Source organism: Giraffa tippelskirchi, chromosome 11 (genome assembly GCF_054371585.1).
Source record: "Giraffa tippelskirchi isolate mGirTip1 chromosome 11, T2T-mGirTip1v1.2.pri, whole genome shotgun sequence".
In the NCBI taxonomy this organism is placed as follows: Eukaryota; Metazoa; Chordata; class Mammalia; order Artiodactyla; family Giraffidae; genus Giraffa; species Giraffa tippelskirchi.
Genome location: NC_137285.1, coordinates 92487897 through 92511397, shown reverse-complemented (window position 1 = coordinate 92511397; position 23501 = coordinate 92487897). Strand labels below are relative to the sequence as shown.

At 39.5% G+C, this 23501-nt stretch overlaps 1 protein-coding gene across 1 annotated transcript in view; it reads right to left on the bottom strand.

Moving 5' to 3' along the window:
* The window catches only part of GUCY1A2 (guanylate cyclase 1 soluble subunit alpha 2), a 273648-nt gene extending 250577 nt beyond the window's left edge, over positions 1 to 23071 (bottom strand). The window contains exon 1 of the mRNA XM_081543221.1: positions 22399 to 23071. Coding sequence (XP_081399347.1) covers positions 22399 to 22698 — 300 coding nt within the window. The 5' untranslated portion in view covers positions 22699 to 23071. The remainder of the gene's footprint in view (positions 1 to 22398) is intronic.
* Between the last annotated feature and the right edge of the window lie 430 nt (positions 23072 to 23501).

Sequence of the window (23501 nt, the reverse complement as noted above, 5' to 3'; positions counted from 1 at the left end):
AATAAAGTCAAACATGCATAGAATATGAATGATAAATATATTATAAAGCATAATAGGACATAATAATTATTCGTATTTCTATAATATGTTTTGTCTATTTTGCTTTTGTTACTGATATTGATTTTATTTTTCTAAAATGCATTTGTATTTACTATCCTACTTGTTTCTTATTTGTGTAGTGTTGTTAGAATAAATATCTTTATATTCACTCTAAATTTTATTATTTAAGAAATGCTTACTGATTAGCTACTATGTGTCAGGAACTGGCAGACTTGGGATTTGGCAGTATATAAAAACAGATAAAAATACTTGCTTGCTGAAATTGAGTAAAATCGCCCCAAAAAATGAAAAAGGAGAGGACCAAGAAGCTACGTTCGATTGTGTATGTCTTGCTTGGCCTTATTTTGCCTTCCACACTACCTTTCAACTGCAAAAAATATATTCAGTATAACAACAAAGTAGACTCCTATTCACTTGGCTCCTAATGCCTCAGGAGTTCCTTACTTTAGTGACTTTTTCATCAATGTCAAAAAAGCTCTAACGCTAAACAAAGTCATATCAGACACAGAGATGGTAGGAATATGGGTTATATATATAAATATGGGTTATATATATAAAGTATATATTAAATTACCTTTAAAACTAAAAAAGAACAAGCTAGTACAAGCACAAATCAAAAGTTTCCTCCACATGGTGTTCAATTTAGAAAGTCTTACCTTTAAAAGAATAAGAAAAAAATCTGAAGTTTTCAAAAAGTGATCTACAATGGAATATACCCAAAAATGTACACTTCATAGTTTAAATATAAAATTTCTAAAGAATAAATTACTAACCTTTCAGACCTCATTTAACATCCCACGGTCAGTGTAGTTGCCACAGCTAGTCACTCAGTCATGTCTGACTCTTTGCAACCCCATGGACTGCAGCCTGCCAGGCACCTCTGTCCATGGGGATTCTCCAGGCAAGAATACTGGAGTGGGTGGCCTTTCCCTTCTCCAGGGGACTTTCCCGACCCAGGGATCAAACCCAGGTCTCCTGCATTGCAGGCGGATTCTTTACCTTCTGAGCCACCAGGGAAGCATCTAGGGAGTGCATCACAATGTCTACCATACACACAGAAGTATACTTAGAGAACTGCAATTTAAAGTTGAGAGTCATTAAAATGTACAAAATTACTGACCGATCACTGAGTTACAGTGATAAAATCAAAAAAAGGCTGTAATAAATTAGGTGTAAATAAAACCAAAATCTGATAGCTGTCTTTGCACTATACTCCTACCATGCGATTTTGCATTCCCCTTGGGTTCACAGAAAAGAAGAGAAATAAGTATCCTCATTTTGGGCAAAAGAGCCACAGAATGTCTCTTGCTCAACTTCATCCTTTCCCAAATCCTATCTATCTCATTCATCTACAGCTTTTTTGATGACTCTGTTACCTTCAAACAGGAGTTTCCATTTCTTTTTAATGAACTTTGATTTGGCCTCACAGGCCCCGCCAACTCCCTCACTTTACTTGTATTGCCAAAGTCTTAGAAGACAAATGTATGCCTGTGATATCCTTTGTTTACTCATCTTATTAAACAGAGTTCTATCTCAGTTGCAGGACTGACATCACTTTTGAAGACCACCAGAAACCTCATTCATACTGGGTTTGAAAGTACATTCTTAAATTCACATCATTTTTCAAACATCAACCACTACAATCCTTGCTCCCAGCTGCTCTCCAGCCACCTCCCACCACACAAACAAACAAAAGCATCCTCATACCATATCCTGCAGGTTCCCTTTTGTACACTGCTTCTCAATTCTCTATTGTTCTTATTTTTCCTGTCTTTCAATTAGAGAGGTTGTCAATTTTCAAGATATTTGCTATGACCTCCATGAGCTGTCAGCCAAACTCCAATCTTAAGTCTTTAATGGTCTATTTATTGAATGACCGGCTTACCGTGTGACAGGCACTATTCAGAGGCTGGTGATCCAATAATAACAAGTTCACAAAGAACTCACAGTCCAGAGCCAACCATTTCCATATAAATTCAAAAAATACAAATCCAAGGTTATCATTATATTCCTTCCAAATACCATTACTCAAGTAGGGGCATCTAGGCAGTGCATCACAATGTCTACCATACTCACAGAAGTGTGAAATATACAAATATGGCAGGAGAAATAGAGTTTTGAGCTAAACAGACCAAGATTCTAATCTTATCCCCATCATTAAGTAATTAGCTGTGATCACAGGCAAGTTACTCAAATTCTCTCCATTTCTTATAAAAATATTTTGAAAATTCAATGATACGTATAATGAAAACACTTAATGCTGGATCCACAGTAGTTGCCTGACACGTGTTAATTCTCCTTCTTCTATGCTGTAAGATTTTTTTTTAACTATGCTCTTTTTCTTCCAGGTATTAAGACTTCTTTCAAAATGACGTATACTGATTCAGTCAATAAAGAGGTACTGATAACTTGCCTTTAGCCAGAGCTATTGTAGGCACTCCAAAGATCACTATCAGCAACTCAGACAAGGCACCTCCCCTTGAACATCTTAAATTACAATGAAGGAAGACAAATAATACATAAGTGAGCAAATAAATAAAAAGATAACTTCTGATAGTGAGTGCTATGATGGAAATAAACAATGACATTAAAGAGAATGATTGGGAGGGGAGAAGCTATCATCTGTTGAGGTGACATTGAGCTAAAATCTGAACTGGAGTAAGGGGGTATTTCTGACATAGAGGATATAGAAGAAAAGTTCTGAGGCAAGATAGTACTTTTCTGGAATGTTTGAACCATGTGTGTGGATTACAGTTCATGAGGTAACGTCAGAGAGGTAATCTCTTGGTATCCTGTAGACCATGGTAAGGCGTCACTCCTACATTACTGTTGTGAGTATGAAAATAGATTAAAATGTGTAGAGCATTTAGCACAGTGCCCAGTACATGGTAAGAACTTGATAAGTCAGCAGTTGTTATTATTACTATCCTCCTCCTCATCAAAATCAAAAAGTTCAGTTTCAACTGAACCTTTTACAAACAGACCCCTCCTTTGTCCATATTTTCATGTGCCAAATCAAGAAAGGCTGGGATAGGATGAGAGGGAGCAACAGAAATAGCTGTTGTGCACTTTATTTGCCAATTTTTAAAAAGGAGTTTTATAGTTTTTAAATCCAAACATATCATATCAAATTTCTGTCTGAATGCCCCATTTCTTGTGTGTATTTAATGCATATTGATTGCATGATAAATGAATCAATAAATGCTCATTTGCTAAATAAATTCTATCTGAAAGAATGAATGTGAGGGGTTAGAGAATGAGTGAATAAACAAGTAACCAGTAAGATCACACTTATTTTTAAGATTTCTGGGAGATTTCATAACTCTGAAATGTTATGTACCCAAGATAGTTAAAAATATTTCCTATAAAAAGCAGGGGAAAGCTAAGCAAGAACTATAAAGAAGAAATTTTTACAGGTTTTGGAAAAGACGTGGCTGGAGAAGGAAATGGCAGCCCACTCCAGTGTTCTTCCCTGGAGAATCCTAGGGACAGGGGAGCCTGGTGGGCTGCCGTCTGTGAGGTCGCACAGAGTCGGACACAACTGAAGTGACTTAGCAGCAGCAGCAGCGGAGGTAACTCAAGTTTTCAGGAGATGTGATTTACAATATGCAGATCAATAAAATAGCTGATAAGAAGCAATTAATGAAAGCCACCAAAATTAATTGATCATTTTCTGTATTCCAATTACTATATAGGCATTATGCTTTTAATCTTCATAATATTTTAAATTATTATCTTCATCTTATAGATAAGAAAATAAGCCTTACAGAGGCTTATCCAAGAATGCACAATATAATGACCAGCATTGTGTCTGACTCAAACCGGTTATTTTCCCAGAATGTAGAGAATGAAGGAATCTGAACCACTGCCTTCTTCAAGGAATCACCATATCAGCATGATGAACTAACAGTTAAACACATTGTCTTCAGTTCACTATTCACAGTTTATGACATATTTACCCTTGAGTGAGATTATTATTATATATGATTTCAGAGATGTAAGACAGAGACAGAAAAGTTATTTCCCAAGAGTAAAATTAAAACAAAAATCAGAATGCAGCATTAATTGCATTGTAACCTCTGCCACCACCATCCTACCTCCCCACCCATCGTGCACACACACATGCATTAAAATAACACTAACTTATTTTTCAAGAAAAATAAGACATGCACATTAACCAAATTATAGACAGAACACTAATTTTTTTTTAAATCTCAACTTTTTTCAAATCACATCTAGTTTGTCACCCATTGCCTGTGACTCTCTGATGGAAGAGGAGAAACTGAGCGTGCATATTAACTCTTTCAGACCACAAGGGCCATTTAGTTCTTTAGTGCCTGTGTGTAGAGGAAATTTCATATTACAAAGCATTTGGCTATCTAAAACATTTCACTTGCATGGTAACTAGCCTAATTGTGATGCTCATTTTTAAATGTAATAGAAATATCAAATCATTAGATTGTATAAAAGGAACCAACAGTGTTGTGGATCAATTATATTTCAAAAACAAACTCTGAAAGAAAGATCAGATTTGTGGTTACCAGAGGCAAGTTATGAGAGGTGGGATGGAGAAAGATAGTCAAAGGGTTCAAACTAACTTCGAATTATAAAACAAGTACTAGGGATGTAATGTACAACAGGTTAAATATAATTAGCACTGCTGTATGTTACATATGAGTTGTTAAGAGAGTAAATCATTAGTTTCCAAGTATTAGTTCTAACTTTCAAATCATACTGAGTCACTTTGATGATTGAAGAAACTAACACATTGTAAATCAACTATAATTGAACAGTATGAAAAGGCAAAAAAAAAAAAAAACACATAATAAAAACTGTAACCAGGAAGCTAGAACTGAGTTTCTCAAAGACTAACTAGTTAGCAGTCATCAGTCTGGTACAGAGACCTGGGGGACCAAGCAGCTATTCTGAGAATGAATAGTGAAAGAACAGGATCTAGCTTTATATTAAATAAGCTTAATGTCAGGTATCCGTCCAATACCGGAAGGCTAGAAATGCTTTTGAGTAGAATGGTCTGCCCCATTTGATAGTCACTCCCATTATTTCCAAGATATAACCTTCCTCTACCAATTGCTCCTTAATACTTCAAACTGACTTATACAATTTTAATATACAATAAATACTTTCATCTTGTTATACTTCTCCAAGTCATACTCATCCTATCAGTTTAGGCTACAGATTCATTATCTCCAACCTCACCTGTGCCCTCAAAAAATACCCAACAATATGTTCCAAGTCATACTAATCCTCTCACTTTAGACTACAAATTCACTATTGTCACCTGCAGCTGGGTCTTCAAAAAATACCCAACAATACATTAACCTGTTCTTGGTCAGTTCTCTGCCTCATTCTTTAAATCAGTAATTTATAACTTACTATTTTTCCCAAAAACTCTAACACTCTAGTACCATTATTATGTCTATAATGGTATCTATGAGATAGATATGCGGATGTGCTGGTTTGTAGAGATTTTAAATACAATGTTTGATATCACAAGATTTCTTATTATACTGAAATAATAATGAATAGAAAAGCATGATAGAGATACTGTCTCTGTATTGTATAAGAACACTTATCAGTGGCAACACAGTATGCTCTCCCAAATAGTTACTATGTCTATGGACATTTTCTGATAATCATACTAACCAAAGTTAAAGATAACTGGCAAAAAATCTAATAACTTCTGAAGCTCCAATAAAATACCCCAAAGTGAGTTTTTTTAAGTCTTAAGTCTTTCTAAACAATGCTTTAATCATCTCTACTCTCATTTGTAACTGAAAAAATCTACAAACACAGCAGTTAAAATAATCAACTAAAATATGACAGCACAAAATTGCTGTAGCCAACAGAGCATTAGCAGATATACTACATACCACACAAGAATTTATGCAATTATTTATTCATCCTAACATTTATTTAGTGCCTTTGTAAACCAGACTTTCTGCTAGGCATGAGCATGCATAGATCTCTGCCTTAAGAAGGCAGAATTAATCAAAAACACCAGTCAACACAATAAGTCCTATTATACAGATTTGAGTAATAACTTAGTATTCTATATAGGGAAGATATGCAGTGACAGAAAACAGGATAGATGTGTATGGGTATGTGTGGGCATAAAACTAATCAGAAAAACCATCCTGTCCCAATATTAAATTGAAGGGCCCATGCATGAAAAAGCATAGATATAAAGCAGCAAAGAAAAATACTTTGTTAGAATATTTTAATTTTCTCCACTGGGCACAACAGACCCACACATCACAAATATAGTACAGTGAATAGTAAAAGAATCAAGTAAACTTCAAGGACGTGCAACCAAGGTAACATCAGGACTTCCACACAGACAGCCTCCTCCCATGATAGGTTGGTTCCAGATTTCTCTGCAAGTGCACATTTCTTCAAATGTTGGATCATGATTTATTTAGAGTTTTCAACTAGACCCCTACCCACCTTAGTCACTGAATGAAAGAAAGATTAATTAGCTAAGGATATAAAATTTAGTGGCCATTATTCAGAAGCTTCTCTGGTGGCTCAGATGGTAAAGGATCTCCCATACATGCAGGAGACCCAGGTTTGATCCCTTGGTCAGGAAGATACCCTGGAGAAGAGAATGGCAACCCACTCCAGTATTCTTGCCTGGAGAATCCCATGGACAGAGGAGCCTGGTGGGCTACAGTCCATACAGTCTATGGGGTCACAAAGAGTCGGACACAACCGAGCAACTGACACACAAATTACATCTGTCATATTTTGGTAGAGTTTAATAGGTGGTTCTATAATCTGATATCTGAACCTCCTATTGCTTCCTTTCTAGGCAAAAAAAAAATTCTTTTTCATCTAGATGTTTCTTCTCTTTTCACCTTTTAAAAAATTTTCATTGGCACATGAACTTGTGTGCCAAATTACTTCAAAATGATCCAGTTAGCTCATTTCTGAAATGTTATGTTGATCTTGCTTTAAAAAACACAGATACTGATAATATCAGATTGACAATCACGACAACCCTTCTCCTTTCTTCTCTATCAGCCTCAATATTTTTGAATAGCTGTTTCTTTACTTTGAATAAAGAGGCCACACGACATGTACACCAATGACATGTGACCTATTAAATATAAACTTTAGGGGAGAATCCTCAGGAAAAATGAGAAGAGTCTGCGAATAAAAGTACAAATGCTTAAACTTCAAATAGCTTCCAACACAGAGCCAAAAAAATTATTTTGAACATAAAGGATATGGGAATAGGATGAAGCTGAAAGTCACCTTCTCTATTCTATCCCTATTAGGGCAATAATTGCCTGGGATACCATCGTTCCAAAGGAGCAACTTCCAGGATTATTCTTTCCCAAATAAATGAATCTACATAACTCACTGAGCCTAGATCAATGACCCAGAAAGTGTGTAATTCACTAACCTTTAAGCATAACTTTGCTGGACGTAGCAATCACCTGGAGCTTTTTAAAAAATACATAGTCCAGGCCTCTTCCTAGAGCTATTAAATCAGACCCTCTGAACACAACCATATGAAATCTATGGGACACAGCAAAAGAAATTCTTAGAGGAAAGTTCATAGCAATACAGGCCTTCCTCAAAAAACAAGAAGAATCTCAAATAAACAACCTAGCACACTAAATACAATAATTCAAAAAACAACAAACTAAACCTAAAGACATATCTCTTTGCCTTTTCATACTGTAAAAAAGATATGACTTTAGGTTTAGTTTGTTATGACAAACTAAACTAAACCTTATGGCAGAAAGCAAAGAAGAACTAAAGAGCTCTTGATGAAAATGAAAGAGGAGAGTGAAAAAGTTGGCTTAAAACTCAACATTTAAGAAAACGAAGATCATGGCCTCTGGTCCCAACACTTCATGGCAAATAGATGGGGAAACAATGCAAACAGTAAGAGTCATTATTTTTGGGGGGCTCCAAAATCATTGCAGATGGTGACTGCAGCCATGAAATTCAAAGACGCTTGCTCCTTAGAAGAAAAGTTATGACCAACCTAGACAACACATTTAAAAGCAGAGACATTACTTTACAACAAAGGTCCATCTAGTCAAAGGTATGGTTTTTCCAATAATCATGCATGGATGTGAGAGTTGGACTATAAAGAAAGCTGAGCACTGAAGAATTGATGCTTTTGAACTATGGTGTCGGAGAAGACTCTTGAGAGTACCTTAGACTACAAGGAGATCAAACCAGTCCATTCTAAAGAAAATCATTCCTGAATATTCATTGGAAGAACTGAAGCTAAAGCTGAAACTCCAATACTTTGGTGACCTGATGAGAAGAGCTGACTCACTGGGAAACACCCTGATGTGGGAAAGATTGAGGGCAGGAGGAGAAGGGGATGACAGAGGATGAGATGCTTGGATAGCATCACTGACTCAATGGACATGAGTTTGAGCAAGCTCCAGGAGTTGGAGATGGACAGGGAAGCCTGGAATTCTGCAGTCCATGGGGTCTCAAAGAGTCGGACATGACTGAGCAACTGAACTGAACTGAAACCTAAAATCAGAAGTAAGAAGGAAATAATCAAATAGACAACCTAACTCTATACCTAAAACAACTGGAAAAAGAAGAACAAAAAAAAAAACCCAAAATTAGTAGAAGGAAGGAAATCATAAAGATCCAAGCAGAAATAAATGAAAAAGAAATGAAAGAAATAATAGCACAGATTAACAAAACTAAAAACTGGTTCTTTGAGAAGATAAACAAAATTGGCAAACCTTTAGCCAGACTCATCAAGAAAAAAAGAGAGAAGAATCAAATCAACAAAATTAGAAATGAAAAAAGAGAGGTTACAACAGACAATGCAGAAATACAAAGGATTATAAGAGACTATTATGAACAACTATATGGCAATAAAATGGATAACCTGGAAGAAATGGACAGATTCTTAGAAAAGTTCAATCTTCCAAGACTGAACCAGGAAGAAATAGAAATTACGAACAACCCAATTACAAGCACTGAAATTGAAGCTGTGATCAAAAATCTCCCAAACAACAAAAGCCCAGGACCAGATGGCTTCATAGGAGAATTCTATCAAACATTTACGGAAGAGCTAATGCCTATCCTTCTAAAAATCTTTCAAAAAATTGCAGAGGAAGGAACACTTCCAAACTCGTTCTATGAGGCCACCATTACTCTGATGCCAAAACCAGACAAAGACAACACAAAAAAAGAAAACTACAGGCCAATATCACTGATAAACATAGATGCAAAAAGCTTCAACAAAATTTTAGCAAACAGAATTCAGCAACACGTCAAAAAGCTCATACACCATGATCAAGTGGGTTTATTCCAGAGACATAAGGATACTTGAATATATGCAAATCAATCAATGTGATACACCATATTAACAAATGGAAACATAAAAACCATTTGATAAAATCAATAGATGCAGAAAAAGCCTTTGAAAAAACTCAGCACCCATTTATGATTAAAACTCTTCAAAAAATGGACATAGAAGGAACCGACCTCATTAACTTAGTAAAGGCCATATGTGATAAGCCTACAGCAAACATTATTCTCAATGGTGAAAAACTGAAAGCATTCCCATCAGGAGCAAGGCAATGATGTCCACTTTCACAACTATTATTCAACATAGTTCTGGACATCCTAGCTACAGCAATCAGAGAAGAAAAAGAAATATAAGGAATCCAGATTGGAAAAGAAGATGTAAAGCTCTCAGTGATTGCAGATGACATGATACTGTACATAGAAAACCCTAAAGATAGGATCAGAAAATTACTAGAGCTAATCAGTGAATTTAGCAAAGTTGCAGGATACAAAATCACTACACAGAAATCACTTGCATTTCTATACACTAACAATGAGAAATCAGAAACAGAAATTATGGAATCAATCCCATTCACCATTGCAACAAAAAGAATTAATTATCTAGGAATAAACTTACCTAAGGAGACAAAAGAACTGTACACAGAAAAGTATGAGACACTGATGAAAGAAATCAAAGATGACATAAACAGATGGAGTGATATTCCACGGTCCTGGATAGGAAGAATCAATATTGTGAAAATGACTATACTACCAAATACAATCTACAGATTCAATGCAATCCCTATCATATTACCAATGGCATTTTTCACAGAACTAGAACAAAAAAATTCACAATTCATATGGAAATACAAGAGACCCCAAATATCCAAAGCAGTCTTGAGAAAGAAGAATGGAGCTGGAGGAATCAAACTTCTTGACTTCAGATTATACTACAAAGCTACAGTCATCAAGATGGTATGGTACTGGCCCAGAAATAAACCCATGTACCTATGGGTACCTTATTGTTGACAAAGGAGGCAAGAATATACAATGCGGCAAAGACACCCTCTTCAATAAATGGTGCTGGGAAGACTAGGCAGATACAAGAATGAAATATAATGCCATACACAAAGATAAATTTGAAATGGATTAAAGATCTAAATGTAAGACCAGAAACTATAAAACTCTTAGAGGAAAAAATAGGCAGAACATTTGATGACATAAATCAAAGCAAAATCCTCTATGACCCACTTCCTAGAGTAATAGAAATAAAAACTAAAGTAAACAAGTGGGACCTGATTAAGCTTAAACCTTTTGCACAGCAAAGTAAACTATAAGCAACTCTCAAACTGGATACTATAATAGCAAATGAAACAACTGATAAAGGATTAATGTCCAAAATATACAAGCAGCTCATACAACTCAACACCAGAAAAACAAAGAACCCAATCAAAAAGTAGGGGAAAGACATAAACAGACATTTCTCCAGAGATGGCTAACAAACACATGAAAAGGTGCTCAACATCACTCATTATTAGAGAAATGCATTCAAAACTGCAATGAGATATCACCTCATACAGGTCAGAATGACCATCATCACAATTCATATGGAAACACAAGAGACCCCAAATATCCAAAGCAGGTCCACAAACAATAAATGCTGGAGAGGGTGTGGAGAAAAGGGAACACTCTTGCACTGTTGGTGGGAATGTAAATTGACACATCCAGTATGGAAGATGGTATGGAGATTACTTAAAAAACTAGGACTAAATCCACCATATGATCCAGCAATCCCACCCCCAGGCAAATACCCGAGGAAACCAAAATTGAAAAAGACACATGCATCCCATTGTTCACTGCAGCACTGTTTAGAGTATCTGGAACATGGAAGCAACCTAGATGTCCATCGAGAGATGAATGGATAAAGAAGTTTTTGTACATATACACAATGGAACATTACTCAGCCATAAAAGGAAAGCATTTGAGTCAGTTCTGATGAGATGGATGAACCTAGAAGCTATTATACAGAGTGAAGTAAGTCAGACTGAGAAAGATAAATATCATATTCTAATGTATATATACAGAATCTAGAAAAATGCTACCGATGAATGTTTTTGCAGGGCAGCAATGGAGAAACAGACATAGAGAATAGACATGGGGAGAAGGGAGGAGAGGGTAAGATGTATGGAAAGAGTAACATGGAAACTTACATCACCACATGTGAAATAGATAGCAAACAGGAATTTGCTGTATGGCTCAGGAAACTCAAACAGGGGCTCTGTATCAACCTAGAGGTGTGGGATGGGGAGGGTGATGGGAGGGAAGTTCAAAAGGGAGGGGATATATGTATACCTATGGCTAATTCATATTGAGGTTTGACAGAAAACAACAAAATTCTGTAAATCAATTATCTTTCAATGAAATAATAAATTTAATTTTTAAAAAACTGAATGAAAAAAAAACGGCTATTCTGGCGATCCTAAGCTTAAGATAAGAGCTACAGAATCATTTTTAAAATGTAACTTTCTTGAAATTAAATTTAAAAACTTGAAACTAAATTCTGTTCTATCACCAACTTAAACAAAACAAAAAACTTTTAAAATTGAATCCAAAAATAAAATACTTAGGAATAAACCCGACCAAGGAGGTTGAAAAACTTGTTGAGAGCTATAAAACATTAACAAAGGAAATTGAGGATGATTCAAAGAAATGGAAAGCTACCTCATATTCTTGGATTGAAATAATTAGTATTATTTAAATGGCCATACTATCCAAAGCAATCTACAGAGTTAATGTGGTCCCTATCAAATTACCCATGACATTTTTTACATAAGTGGAACAAATAATCCTAAAGTTTATATAGAGCCATTAAAGACCCAGCATTGCAAAAGCAATTGTGAGGAAAAACCAAAGCTGGAGGCATAACTCTCCCCAGACTTCAGACAATAATACAAAGCTACAAGAGTTAAAAAAGCATGGTATTTGCACAAAAACAGGCATATGGAACAATGGAATAAAGAGCCCAAAATAAACCAATACATTTATGGTCTATCAATCTTCAACAAAGGTGGCAAGAATATACAATATGAAAAAGACAAGTGGTGCTGGGAAAGTTGGACACTTTCATATCAATAAATGAAGTCAGAACACACACACACCATTCATAAAAATAAACTCAAAATGGCTTAAAGACTTAAATATAAGACATAACACCATACAACTCCCAGAAGAAAACAGAGGCAAAACATTTTCTGACATCAATAGTACCAATGTTTTCCTAGATCACTCTCCCAAGGCAATAGAAATGAAAGCCATAAGGGGGGTGGGTGGCACCTGATGAAACATACCAGCTATTGCACAGCAAAGGAAACCATAAACAAAATGAAAAGACAACCTGCAGAATGAGAAAAAATATTTACAAATGATGCTACTGACAAGGGCTTAATTTTCAAAATATACAAACAGCTCATACAATTCAACAACTAAAAAAATAAATAACTCAATCAAAAAAATGGGCAGAAGACCTACAGACATCTCTCCAAAAATAACATACAGGTGGCCAATTAGCACATGAAACAATGCTCAACATTACCCTTCTTCAGGGGATCTTCCTGACCCAGGGATCAAACCTGTGTCTCTTATGTCTCCCACATTGGCAGGTAGGTTCTTTATCACTAGCACCACCTGGGAAGCCCAATGATTAGGGAAATGCAAATAAAAACTACTGTGAGATACCACCTCAGAGCAGTCGGAATGGCCATCCTTTAAAAACAAACAAGTGCTGGAGAGGTATGGAGAAAATGGAATCCTCCTACACTGTTCATGGGGATGTAAAACACCATGGAGGTTCCTCAAAAAACTAAAAGTGGAGTTGCTGTATGATTCAACATTCCCACCCCAGGGCACATACCCAGACAAAACTATAATTCAAAAAGATACAAGCACCAGTTCAAGATGGCAGAGTAGAAGGATATGTATTCATCTCCTCCTGCAAGAACACCAAAATTGCAGCTAGCTGTTGCACAACCATCAACAGGAGGACACTGGAACCCACCAACAAAAGATACTTCATGTCCAAAGATGAAGAAGCCACAGCAAGATGGTAGGAGGGGCGCAATCATGATAAAATTAAATCCCATACCTGCTGGGTGGGTGACCCACAAACTGGAGAACAACAATACCAAAGAAGTTCTCCCACTGCTGTGAAGGATCTGAACCCTACATCAGGCTTCCCAGCCTGGGGATCAGACAAAGGAACTGAATCTCCAGGGAATCTGGCCTTGAAGGCCAGCATGATTTGATTATAGGTCTTCCACGGGACTGGGGGAAACAAACACTCCAGTCTTGGAGGGCACAAACAAAAATCTTGTGCATACCAAGATCCAGAGCAAAGGAGCAGTGCCCCCACAGGTGACCGAACCAGAACTACCAGCTAATGTTGGAGGGTCTCCTGTGGAGGTGAAGGTCAGCAAGGGATCACCACAGGTCACCTCAGGCCAAACAACTACCAGGGAGGGAGTGCAACCCCACCCATCAGCAGAAATTTGTGTTAAAGCTTTACTAAGCAAAGCCCTGCCCACCAGTTTAATTCAGTTCAGTTGCTCAGTCGTGTCCAACTCTGCAACCCCATGGACTGCAGCACGCTAGGCTTCTCGGTCCATCACCAACTCCTGGAGTTTACTCAAACTCATGTCCATCGAGTTGGTGATGCCATCCAACCATCTCATCCTCTGTCATCCCTTTCTCCTCCCACCTTCAATCTTTCCCAGCATCAGGGTCTTTTCTAGTGAGTCAGTTCTTCGCATCAGGTGGCCTAAGTATTGGAGTTTCAGTTTCAGCATCTGTCCTTCCAATGAATATTCAGGACTGATTTTCTTTAGGATACACTCATTGGATCACCTTGCCATCCAAGGGACTCTCAAGAGTCTTCTCCAATACCATAGTTCAAAAGCATCAGTTCTTCGGCGCTCAGCTTTCTTTACAGTCCAACTGTCACATTTACACATGACTACTGGCAAAACCATAGCTTTGACTAGATAGACCTTTGTTGGCAAAGTGATGTCTCTGCTTTTGAATATGCTTTCTAGGTTGGTCATAACTTTTCTTCCAAGGAGCAAGCATCTTTGAATTTCATGGCTGCAGTCACCATCTGCAGTGATTTTGGACCCCAAGAAAATAATGTCTGTCACTGTTTCCATTTTTTGCCCATCTATTAGCCATGAAGTGATGGGACCAGATGCCATGATCTTAGCTTTTTGAATGTGGCGTTTTAAGCAACCTTCTTCACTCTCCTCTTTCACTTTCATCAAGAGGCTCTTTAGTTCCTCTTCTGCCATGAAGGTGGTGTCATCTGCATATCTGAGGTTATTGATAATTCTCCCGGCAATCTTGATTCCAGCTTGTGCTTCATACAGCCCAGCAATTTGCATGATGTACTCTGCATATAAGTTAAATAAGCAGGGTGACAATATACAGCCTTGACATACTCTTTTCACAATTTGGAATCAGTCTGTTGTTCCATGTCTGGTTCTAACTGTTGCTTCTTGACCTGCATACAGATTTCTCAGGAGGCAGGTAAGGTGGTCTGGTATTCACATCTCTTGAAGAATTTTCCACAGTTTGTTGTGATCCACACAGACAAAGGCTTTGGCATAGTCAATAAAGCAGAAGTAGATGTTTTTCTGGAACTCTCTTGTTTTTTCTATGGTCCAACAGATGTTGGTAATTTGATCTCTGGTTCCTCTGCCTTTTCGAAATCCAGCTTGAGCATCTGGACATTCACGGTTCTCACACTGTTGAAGCCTGGGTTGGAGAATTTTGAGCATTACTCTGCTAGCATGTGAATGAGTGCAATTGTGTGGTAGTTTGAACACTCTTTGGCATTACCTTTCTTTGGGATTCAATTCAGTTCAGTTCAGTCGCTCAGTCGTGTCCGACTCTTTGTGACCCCATGAATTTCAGCACGCCAGGCCTCTCTGTCCATCACCAACTCCCGGAGTCTACCCAAACCATGTCCATCGAGTCGGTTATGCCATCCAACCATCTCATCCTCTGTCGTCCCCTTCTCCTCCCGCCCCCAATCCTACCCAGCATTAGGGTCTTTTCCAATGAGTCAACCCTTCGCATGAGGTGGCCAAAGTATTGAAGTTTCAGCTTCAACATCATTCCAATCTTTGGGATGGGAAACTAGTATGTACAGAATGGATAAATAACAAGGTCCTACTGTATAGCACATAAACTATACTCAATATCCTATGATAAACCATAATGGGAAGAATATTAAAAAGGAAATGTATATATACCTGAATTACTTTCCTATATAACAGAAATCAGCACAAGATTGTAAATCAACTACATTTAGATAACAAAAAAACAGGTAGAAATAAACAACAGACCCGCTGAGAAAGAAGCCCAGTAATCTGCATTCCAACCATTGTTTTTAGGTATTTCTTTTGTTCACTGAAGTTTGATATCCTCTAGCTCAAATGAAGAATTGTTTAATAAACCCCAAATAAAGCCTGAGCAGGAAGTGATTTCTCACTGTTCTATTTATAAGAATGTTCACTCTTTCTCTGTTCCACAAAACAGCCATAACAAATCTCCAGTCTTCCAAGATATTTCCGGCTCCCCTACTTCCTCAATCACTCTGCCCTGAAATTTTCAATTTTATGAGATGCTCTGAGCTTACAGCACATAAGTCTAGATCTTCAGATCTTGTCCTGAAGTGATATTTAAGGAGAAAGATTTTTTCACTCCATCTAACAATGCATTTTTGGTGACAGTAGCCCACTTACTGACAAACATTTCCCACCAGAAAGAGAGCTGTACAGAAAATATAAGCAGACTTCTACCGGAGACTGGGAAAATAATTACATTTACTTAATTTCTTAAAATATAAATGGGCCTCTCAAGGAGTTCCAGCAGAGGGAAACGTTTCCATTTTCTTTCTTTTTAGCACAACTTCATTCTGAAGTTTTGCTTTAAATGGCAAGAGTGAGTAAAATTCAGACATGTTTGCATACTTGAAAGTATGTCTCAGAGACTTGGTATGAAATCCATTTGTTTGATTGAACCAAATATAACACAGGAAAAAATTAAACAAAAGAGAAATAACTATAATGGATAAACAACAATAATATTAATAAATTATTAATATAATAATAATAATTCTTAAACAAGAACATCCTTCACTTATTCTGAACATTTTATTGAAAATACATTAAGTATCAGGTAACATACTAAATGCAAGATAAAAATAAGAGTATTGAAATGAGTCAGAATTTAAATAGCAGAACTTTGACTTTTGACCTAACCATTGGTTTATGCATCAAATAATGGCCTGCAAAGAAGGTGTAGTCCTTAAAGGCCTAGCCAGCTCTTGTTCCTGATCCAGGAACATTACACGTACTGTCAGGCAATTAGGCCCATACTCAACAACTACTAAAGCCTGCACATTCTAGAGCCCACGCATTGCAACTACTGAAGGCCTCGCCACTGCAATAAGAAGCTGAACACGGCAGCTAGAGAGTCAACTGATGCCCAGCTGTGGGTGTGTCTGGTGGTGCAAGTAAAGTGTGATGCCGTAAAGAACAATATTGCATAGGAACCTGGAATGCTAGGTCCATGAATCAAGGTAAACTGGACATGGTCAAACTGTAGATGGCAAGAGTAAACATCGATATTTTAGGCATCAGTGAACTAAAAAGAAGCAGAATGGGTGAATTTAATTCAGATGACCATTATCATCTGAATATCATTATCATCTTGCCATTTCTGTGGGCAAGAATCCTTTAGAAGACATGGAGTAGCCATCATAGTCAACAAAAGAGTCCAAAATGGAGTAGTTGGGTGCCATCTCAAAAATGACAGAATGATCTCTGTTTGATTCCAAGGCAAACCATTCAGTATCATAGTAATCCACCGTAGTGCCCTAACCACTGGCGCCAAACTAGCTGAAGTTGAACAGTTGTATGAAGACCTATAAGACCTTCTAGAACTAACACCCAAAAAAGATGTCCTTTTCATCATAGAGGATTGAAATGCAAAAGTAACAAGTTAAGAGATACCTGGAGCAACAGGCAAGTTTGACCTTGGAGTACAAAATGAAGCAAGAAAAAAGCTAACAGAGTTTGGCCAAGAGAGTGCACTGGTCATAGCAAACACCCTCTTCCAACAACAAGAGATGACTCTACACATAGACATCAACAGATGGTCAATACCAAAAGCAGATTGATTACATTCTTTGCAACCAAAGATGGAGAAGCTCTATAAAGTTAGCAAACACAAGATTTGGAGCTGAGTACCACTCAGATCATGAGCTCCTCATTTCAAAATTCAGATTTAAGTTGAAGAAAGTAGGTAAAACCCCTGGGCTATTCAGTTACAACCCAAATCCAATCCCTTATGATTATATAGTGGAAGTGACAAATAGATTCAAAGGATTAGATTTGATAGACAGAGGGCCTGAAGAACTATGGACAGAAGTTCACTGCATTGTACAGGAAATGGTGACCAAAACCATCCCCAAGAAAAAGAAATGAAGCAAAAGGCAAAGGACAAAGGAAAAGATATACCCAATTGAATGCAAAGTTCCAAAGAATAGCAAGGAAAGATAAGAAAGCCTTCTTAAGTGAACAATGCAAAGAAATAGAGGAAAACAATAGAATGGGAAAAACTAGAGATCTCTTCAAGAAAATTAGCGATACCAAGGGAACATATCATGCAAAGATGGACACAGTAAAGGACAGAAACAGCAAGGATCTAACACAAGCAGAAGAGATTAAGATGAGTGGCAAGAATACACAGAAGAACTATACAGAAAAGGTCTTAATGACTCGGATAATCACAATGGTTTGGTCACTTACCTGACATCCTCGAATGTGAAGCCAAGTAGGCCTTAGGAAGCATTACTAAAAACAAAGCTAGTGGAGGTGATGGAATTCCAGCTGAGCTATTTATAAATCTAAAATATGATTCTGTTAAAGTGCTACATTCATATGCCAGCAAATCTAGAAAACTCAGCAATTGCCACAGTACTGGAAAAGGTAAGTTTTCAATCCAATCCCAAAGAAGGGCAATGCCAAAGAATGTTCAAACTACCACACAATTGTACTTATTTCACATGCTAGCAAGGTAATGCTCAAAATCCTTCAAGCTAGGCTTCAATAGTACGTGAACAAAGAACTTCCAGATGTACAAGCTGGATTTAGAAAAGACAGAGAACCAGAGATCTAATTGCCAACATCCGTTGGATCATAGAAAAAGCAGAACACCTTGTGCAAAATGCTGGGCTGGAGGAAGCACAAGCTGGAATCAAGATTGCCAGGAGGAATATCAACAACCTCAGATATGCAGATGGCACCACTCTTATGACAGAAAGTGAAGAGGAACTAAAGAGCCTCTTGATGAAGGTGAAAGAAGAGAGTGAAAAAGCTGGCTTAAAAGTTAACATTCAAAAAACAAAGTTCATGGCATCCAGTCCCATCACTTCATGGCTAATAGATGGGCAAAAAATGGAAACAGTGACAGACTTTATTTTCTTGGGCTCCAAAATCACTGCAGATGGAGACTGCTTACTCTCTGGAAGAAAAGCTATGACAAACGTAGACAGCATGTTAAAAAGCAGAGATATCACTTTGCCAACAAAGGTTCTTATAGTCAAAGCTATGGTTTTTCCAGTAGTCATGTATGGATGTGAAAGTTGGACCATAAAGAGGGCTGAACCCCAAAGAATTGATGTTTTCTAACTGGTGTTGGAGAAGACTCTTGAGAGTCCCTTGAACTGCAAGGAGATCAAACCAGTCAATCCTAAAGGAAATCAACCATGAATATTCATTGGAAGGACTGATGCTGAAGCTCAAGCTCAAGCTCCAATACTTTGGTCACCTGATGGGAAGAGTCAACTCATTGGTAAAGACCTCAATGCTGGGAAAGATTGAAGACAGGAGGAAAAGGGACAACAGAGGATGAAATTGCTGGGTGGCATCTCTGATTCAATGGACATGAGTTTGACAAGCTCTGGGAGATAGAGAAGGACAGGGAAGCCTGGTGTGCTGCAGTCCATGGGGTTACAAAGTATCGGACATGACTGTGACTGAACAACAACACTGAAAGCTTGACAATACATGTCTTCATAGCATGTCAGAACAGGGAGAGGCCTTAAATGTAATAATTTACAGAAAAGAATGATTCTAGATAGTGAAAGTGATATACACAGTGATATACATGTATTCAGTTATCCAAAGCACAGTGAATGAGAACCAGGTCTCCTGAATTCTGGATTTTTTTTCAATTTCATCAATTCAATTTACTTTTATTATTAAAATGTTATGAAGTATTATAACCTGTAGAGCCAACATCAATGCAGCTATTAGTATCGCTTAAAATATTGAAAACCTGAGTTTGAATAGTCCATGGACCAAATTACTAGCTGAATTACTTAGCAATATCATAGTATTTATTAAATGTATTTCCATTTCCCGACTTGCAAATTATTCTGAATAAAAAAGAAAGAAATCTCCAGTGATCAAGACAACATTCCACAACGAGACCACTAAGAAGACAAGAGCTTCCACAGCAATGCAAGAATGTTTGCAAAATGCAAAACAACTAGAAATTTCCATCTAAGAACACTCTGATAATGGCTATTCTCAGTTTTTTGGGTTTGGGTTATTTTGCTTGTTCATTCGTTATTAAGTTGTTCAGCTCTAATGAAAGGACACTGGATAGGACATAAGTGTTTCCAGGGAAGTTTAGAATGCTGACAACGTAGGAGAACGAATTTACAGTAAGTTTTTGAAGCAGTGTTCTAGTTTGCCAAGCAAAAGAAAATGGGGGTAGAGAACACAAAATAGTCACTGCTTTGAAATAAACTGTTTCATGTTACCAAGCCCACTGTTGATATGGTGAGTCAATGAGAACAGGTTTATACATGTCTTAGGAAGTTGGAATTGTTACACTATATTCACCTATATGTTTTCAGCATTACAGGTGAAGAAGCTTTTTCAAAATAGAAAAGAATTACAGAATGGAAAGTACATACAGTTGTTGCTTATTTATGATTATCACAGTTATTTTCAAATTTCTTATCTAAACACCTGATTATATGTTTTTTTTTATCTGGCAAAGAGCCAAAGTCATTCAAATTTTACGTTTATAAAAGGTAAAAGTCAGAGACTGTTTCTCCCCTCTTATTTTGGCAGTAAATAGTATAGTTCAATTTATTTTATCTACTTCTAACATAAGTCACTGAGAGTAGTCTTATGTTAAACTGGCATTACCAAAAGCACTGCCACAACTTTCGAAAAATTTGTAAATTCTGATTTCTAGGCAAAAAAAAAAAAAAAAAAACCTCCAGGATTATAAAAACAATTCCCACAAAAATCTAATACTTATCTTTAGTAAAATTATCATATTAGATACGCATCTGTTACACTGAAGAATTAGTATATCGCACAAATGTTCCTTTGGGCACCGACACAAAACTACATATGCACAGGGTTACTGAACTCCTTTTATAAAGGCTTACATTCAACAATTTGCAACATCAAATTGTTCCTAAAAGTGTGCTTCCTCGGAAATATCTGCATTAATAATAGCAAACAATAGCTAACGTATTCTGAGTTTTGTGCCTAAGTTATCAATGGAAGAAGTAGCAAAAGGTAATTGAAGGGAAAATGCACAAAAAAAGGAAGATGACTGAGATAGTAGTCTCATTGCTAAAGGAAAAAGCCATACTCCATTAATGCAACAGCCCCAGGATATTTGTAGGACTTCCTAGTACCAGTCCCCAGCCTCTCTGGATCCAGTTCTTTCTCAAGGCCCTCCTACCATCAACTGCAAGAGTACTTTCAAAAGGGAGACTCAAGAGCAGGCAAACAAGATCAATGTTCAGATTCACTTTGAAAACTTTAAAGAAGTAAAAGTCTCAGAAGTTGAAATCCTTGTAACCTACCAAGGTGCAAATTAAAAGCAGCTTTGGTTTTACAGTGAATCTCTTTAGGATTCTGTCTGCAATGGAGTTCCTTCAAAACAGAGTCTTCTGAGGAAGACTGAAACAGAAGTCTGGCATTACTGCAAAGATTAAAAGTCAAGAGTAGCTGAAACGCCTGACCAGGAATGAGGCAGAGTGCTCTGGAAAGATGCCAAGAACCATAGGGAGTCTGGAGTACACCAGGAACTGCTGATACAGCCATCACTAATGAGCACAAGTTAGAGCTAGGCAGGCATTTATTCATTCAACAGATAGTTAGGAAGGGCCTAATATAAGGAAACTGAACAAATGAGGGAGAATGCACTAAAGAATCCAGGGAACAGAGAGTGAAGGATGAGGCAGGGGTGCAAGGAACAGAAGAGAGGTTTAGAAAACCAAATACCCGGGTTACCCACAGAAGAAGATTGAGCCAATAAATGACCAGTGACCAAGAAAAAAATACATGAGGTGGTGGGAAAACAAGAGATGAGAGGGCTCTTCATCAAAAGACAACTCAAAAAATTATCTGACAACCGGTCCCTAAAGAGTGAGAAAAGGAATGCAACATAGAAAGGCAGTTAGCGTGCAGAATTCAAAGATGTCAGAGAAGATCATGCTAAGAGCGGGGGGGGGGGGGAGAAGAGGGGGAGAAGAGGGGAAGAGTTTCGTGGAAGGGAGTAGGAGCTCCTTTGGGGTACTGGAGGAGAGAGGAGACACGGTGCCTGGGAAACTTTAGGGGAAAGAAAACAGGTGGGAGAGAAGGAGCCGTCGAGCCGTCAGGGTGACTGCGACGAAGGAGGTTGCAAATGCTGGAGGTGAGCAGACAGACCTTTGAATCAGGAGCCCCCCCGGAGGAGTGAAGTCTCACTCCATGCCCGTATCCGTGCCCCCTTCCACCAGGGCCCAAAGTCCAGGTCTCTGCCGGGGGCCATTGGTAACTAGGCCGGGCTAGGCCCCGCCACCCCCCGGCAGCGGGGCTCTTGGCACGCGGCGGGACCAAGCCTGGCGCCCACCTGCCTGGTCCGCGTCCTTCCACCCGAGGCTGGGCCCTGCTCCTCGTCTCTACTCACCGAGGGCGCCGTCAGACGGCTGATGCTCTCGCCCAGCGAGTCCAGGTTGACCCGCCTGCGGCGCTGCGCTCGCCTGGCCCCGGCCGTGGAGGCGCTGACTGCGGCGGCTGCTGCTGCGCCGGCCGCCGGGGCTCGGGCGGAGACGTGCGCCGCGCTGGGCTCGGGGAACCCGGGCGCGCTGCGGCCGCCGTTCCAGCAGAGCCTGGACAACGGGCACTCCGCCTCCTCCTCGGGGCTGGTCTCCAGATAGTCGGAGCCCAGGGAGCTGAAGGACTCGGACGAAATCTTCCTCCGAGACATGCTGTCGGCGCTGCGGCGGCCGAGGCGGCGGCGGCGGGGATACGGGCGGAGACGGGGGCTGCACCGGTGGCGTTAGGGGCGCTGCGGCCGTGGGGCGACGGGGCAGGGCTGCTCGGCCGGGAGGGCGGCCCCGGAGCCGCGGAGCGTCGGGAGCCGACTGCTCATGGCGGGAACTTGCAGCGCCGCGCTGCCCTGGGCCCGCGTTCGCCGGCCGCTGCCGCCTCAGCGCGCGCCTGGACGCGTCTCCGCGGCCGCTCTCCGGCTCGCGGGGAGGCTGCGAGCCCGGGGGCGGCCGGGCGGGGAGGCGGCGGCCGCGCGGCCGCGGAGGCAGACGCTCGCGCCGCCCGCGCGCCCAGCTCGCCCCGGTGTCCCCGCTCCGCCCGCCTTCCCTCCCGCCTCCCCTCTCCTTGCCGCCCGCCTCCTTCCTCCGCGCGCCCCCTCCTCCGCGCCGTCTCTCCGCAGCCGTCACGTGTCGCCTTCGCACCCACTGGAAGTCTCTGCCTCTGTGCTGTCGCCACGTTTCGGGAGCAACGGGGACACTTCGGCGCCGTCCTCTGAGCGCCACCCCAGCTCCCGCCGTCCCCACCTCCTCGCGCAAGAGGCAGCTGAGGAGCAGACGGGGCCCGCTGGGTCCTGAGACAGGGGGACACCCGGCCAAGACGGAAGACCTGCCTCTGCAGCCGCCTCGGGGAAGCCTGAGGGCGTTGGACTGGGGGTCCATCATTTAGAGTCCATCATTGACCTTTCCCTCCGAGTTCATTTGGGAAGTTCTGAGGCCAAGGGGAAAGGCCGAGGGGTCCAGC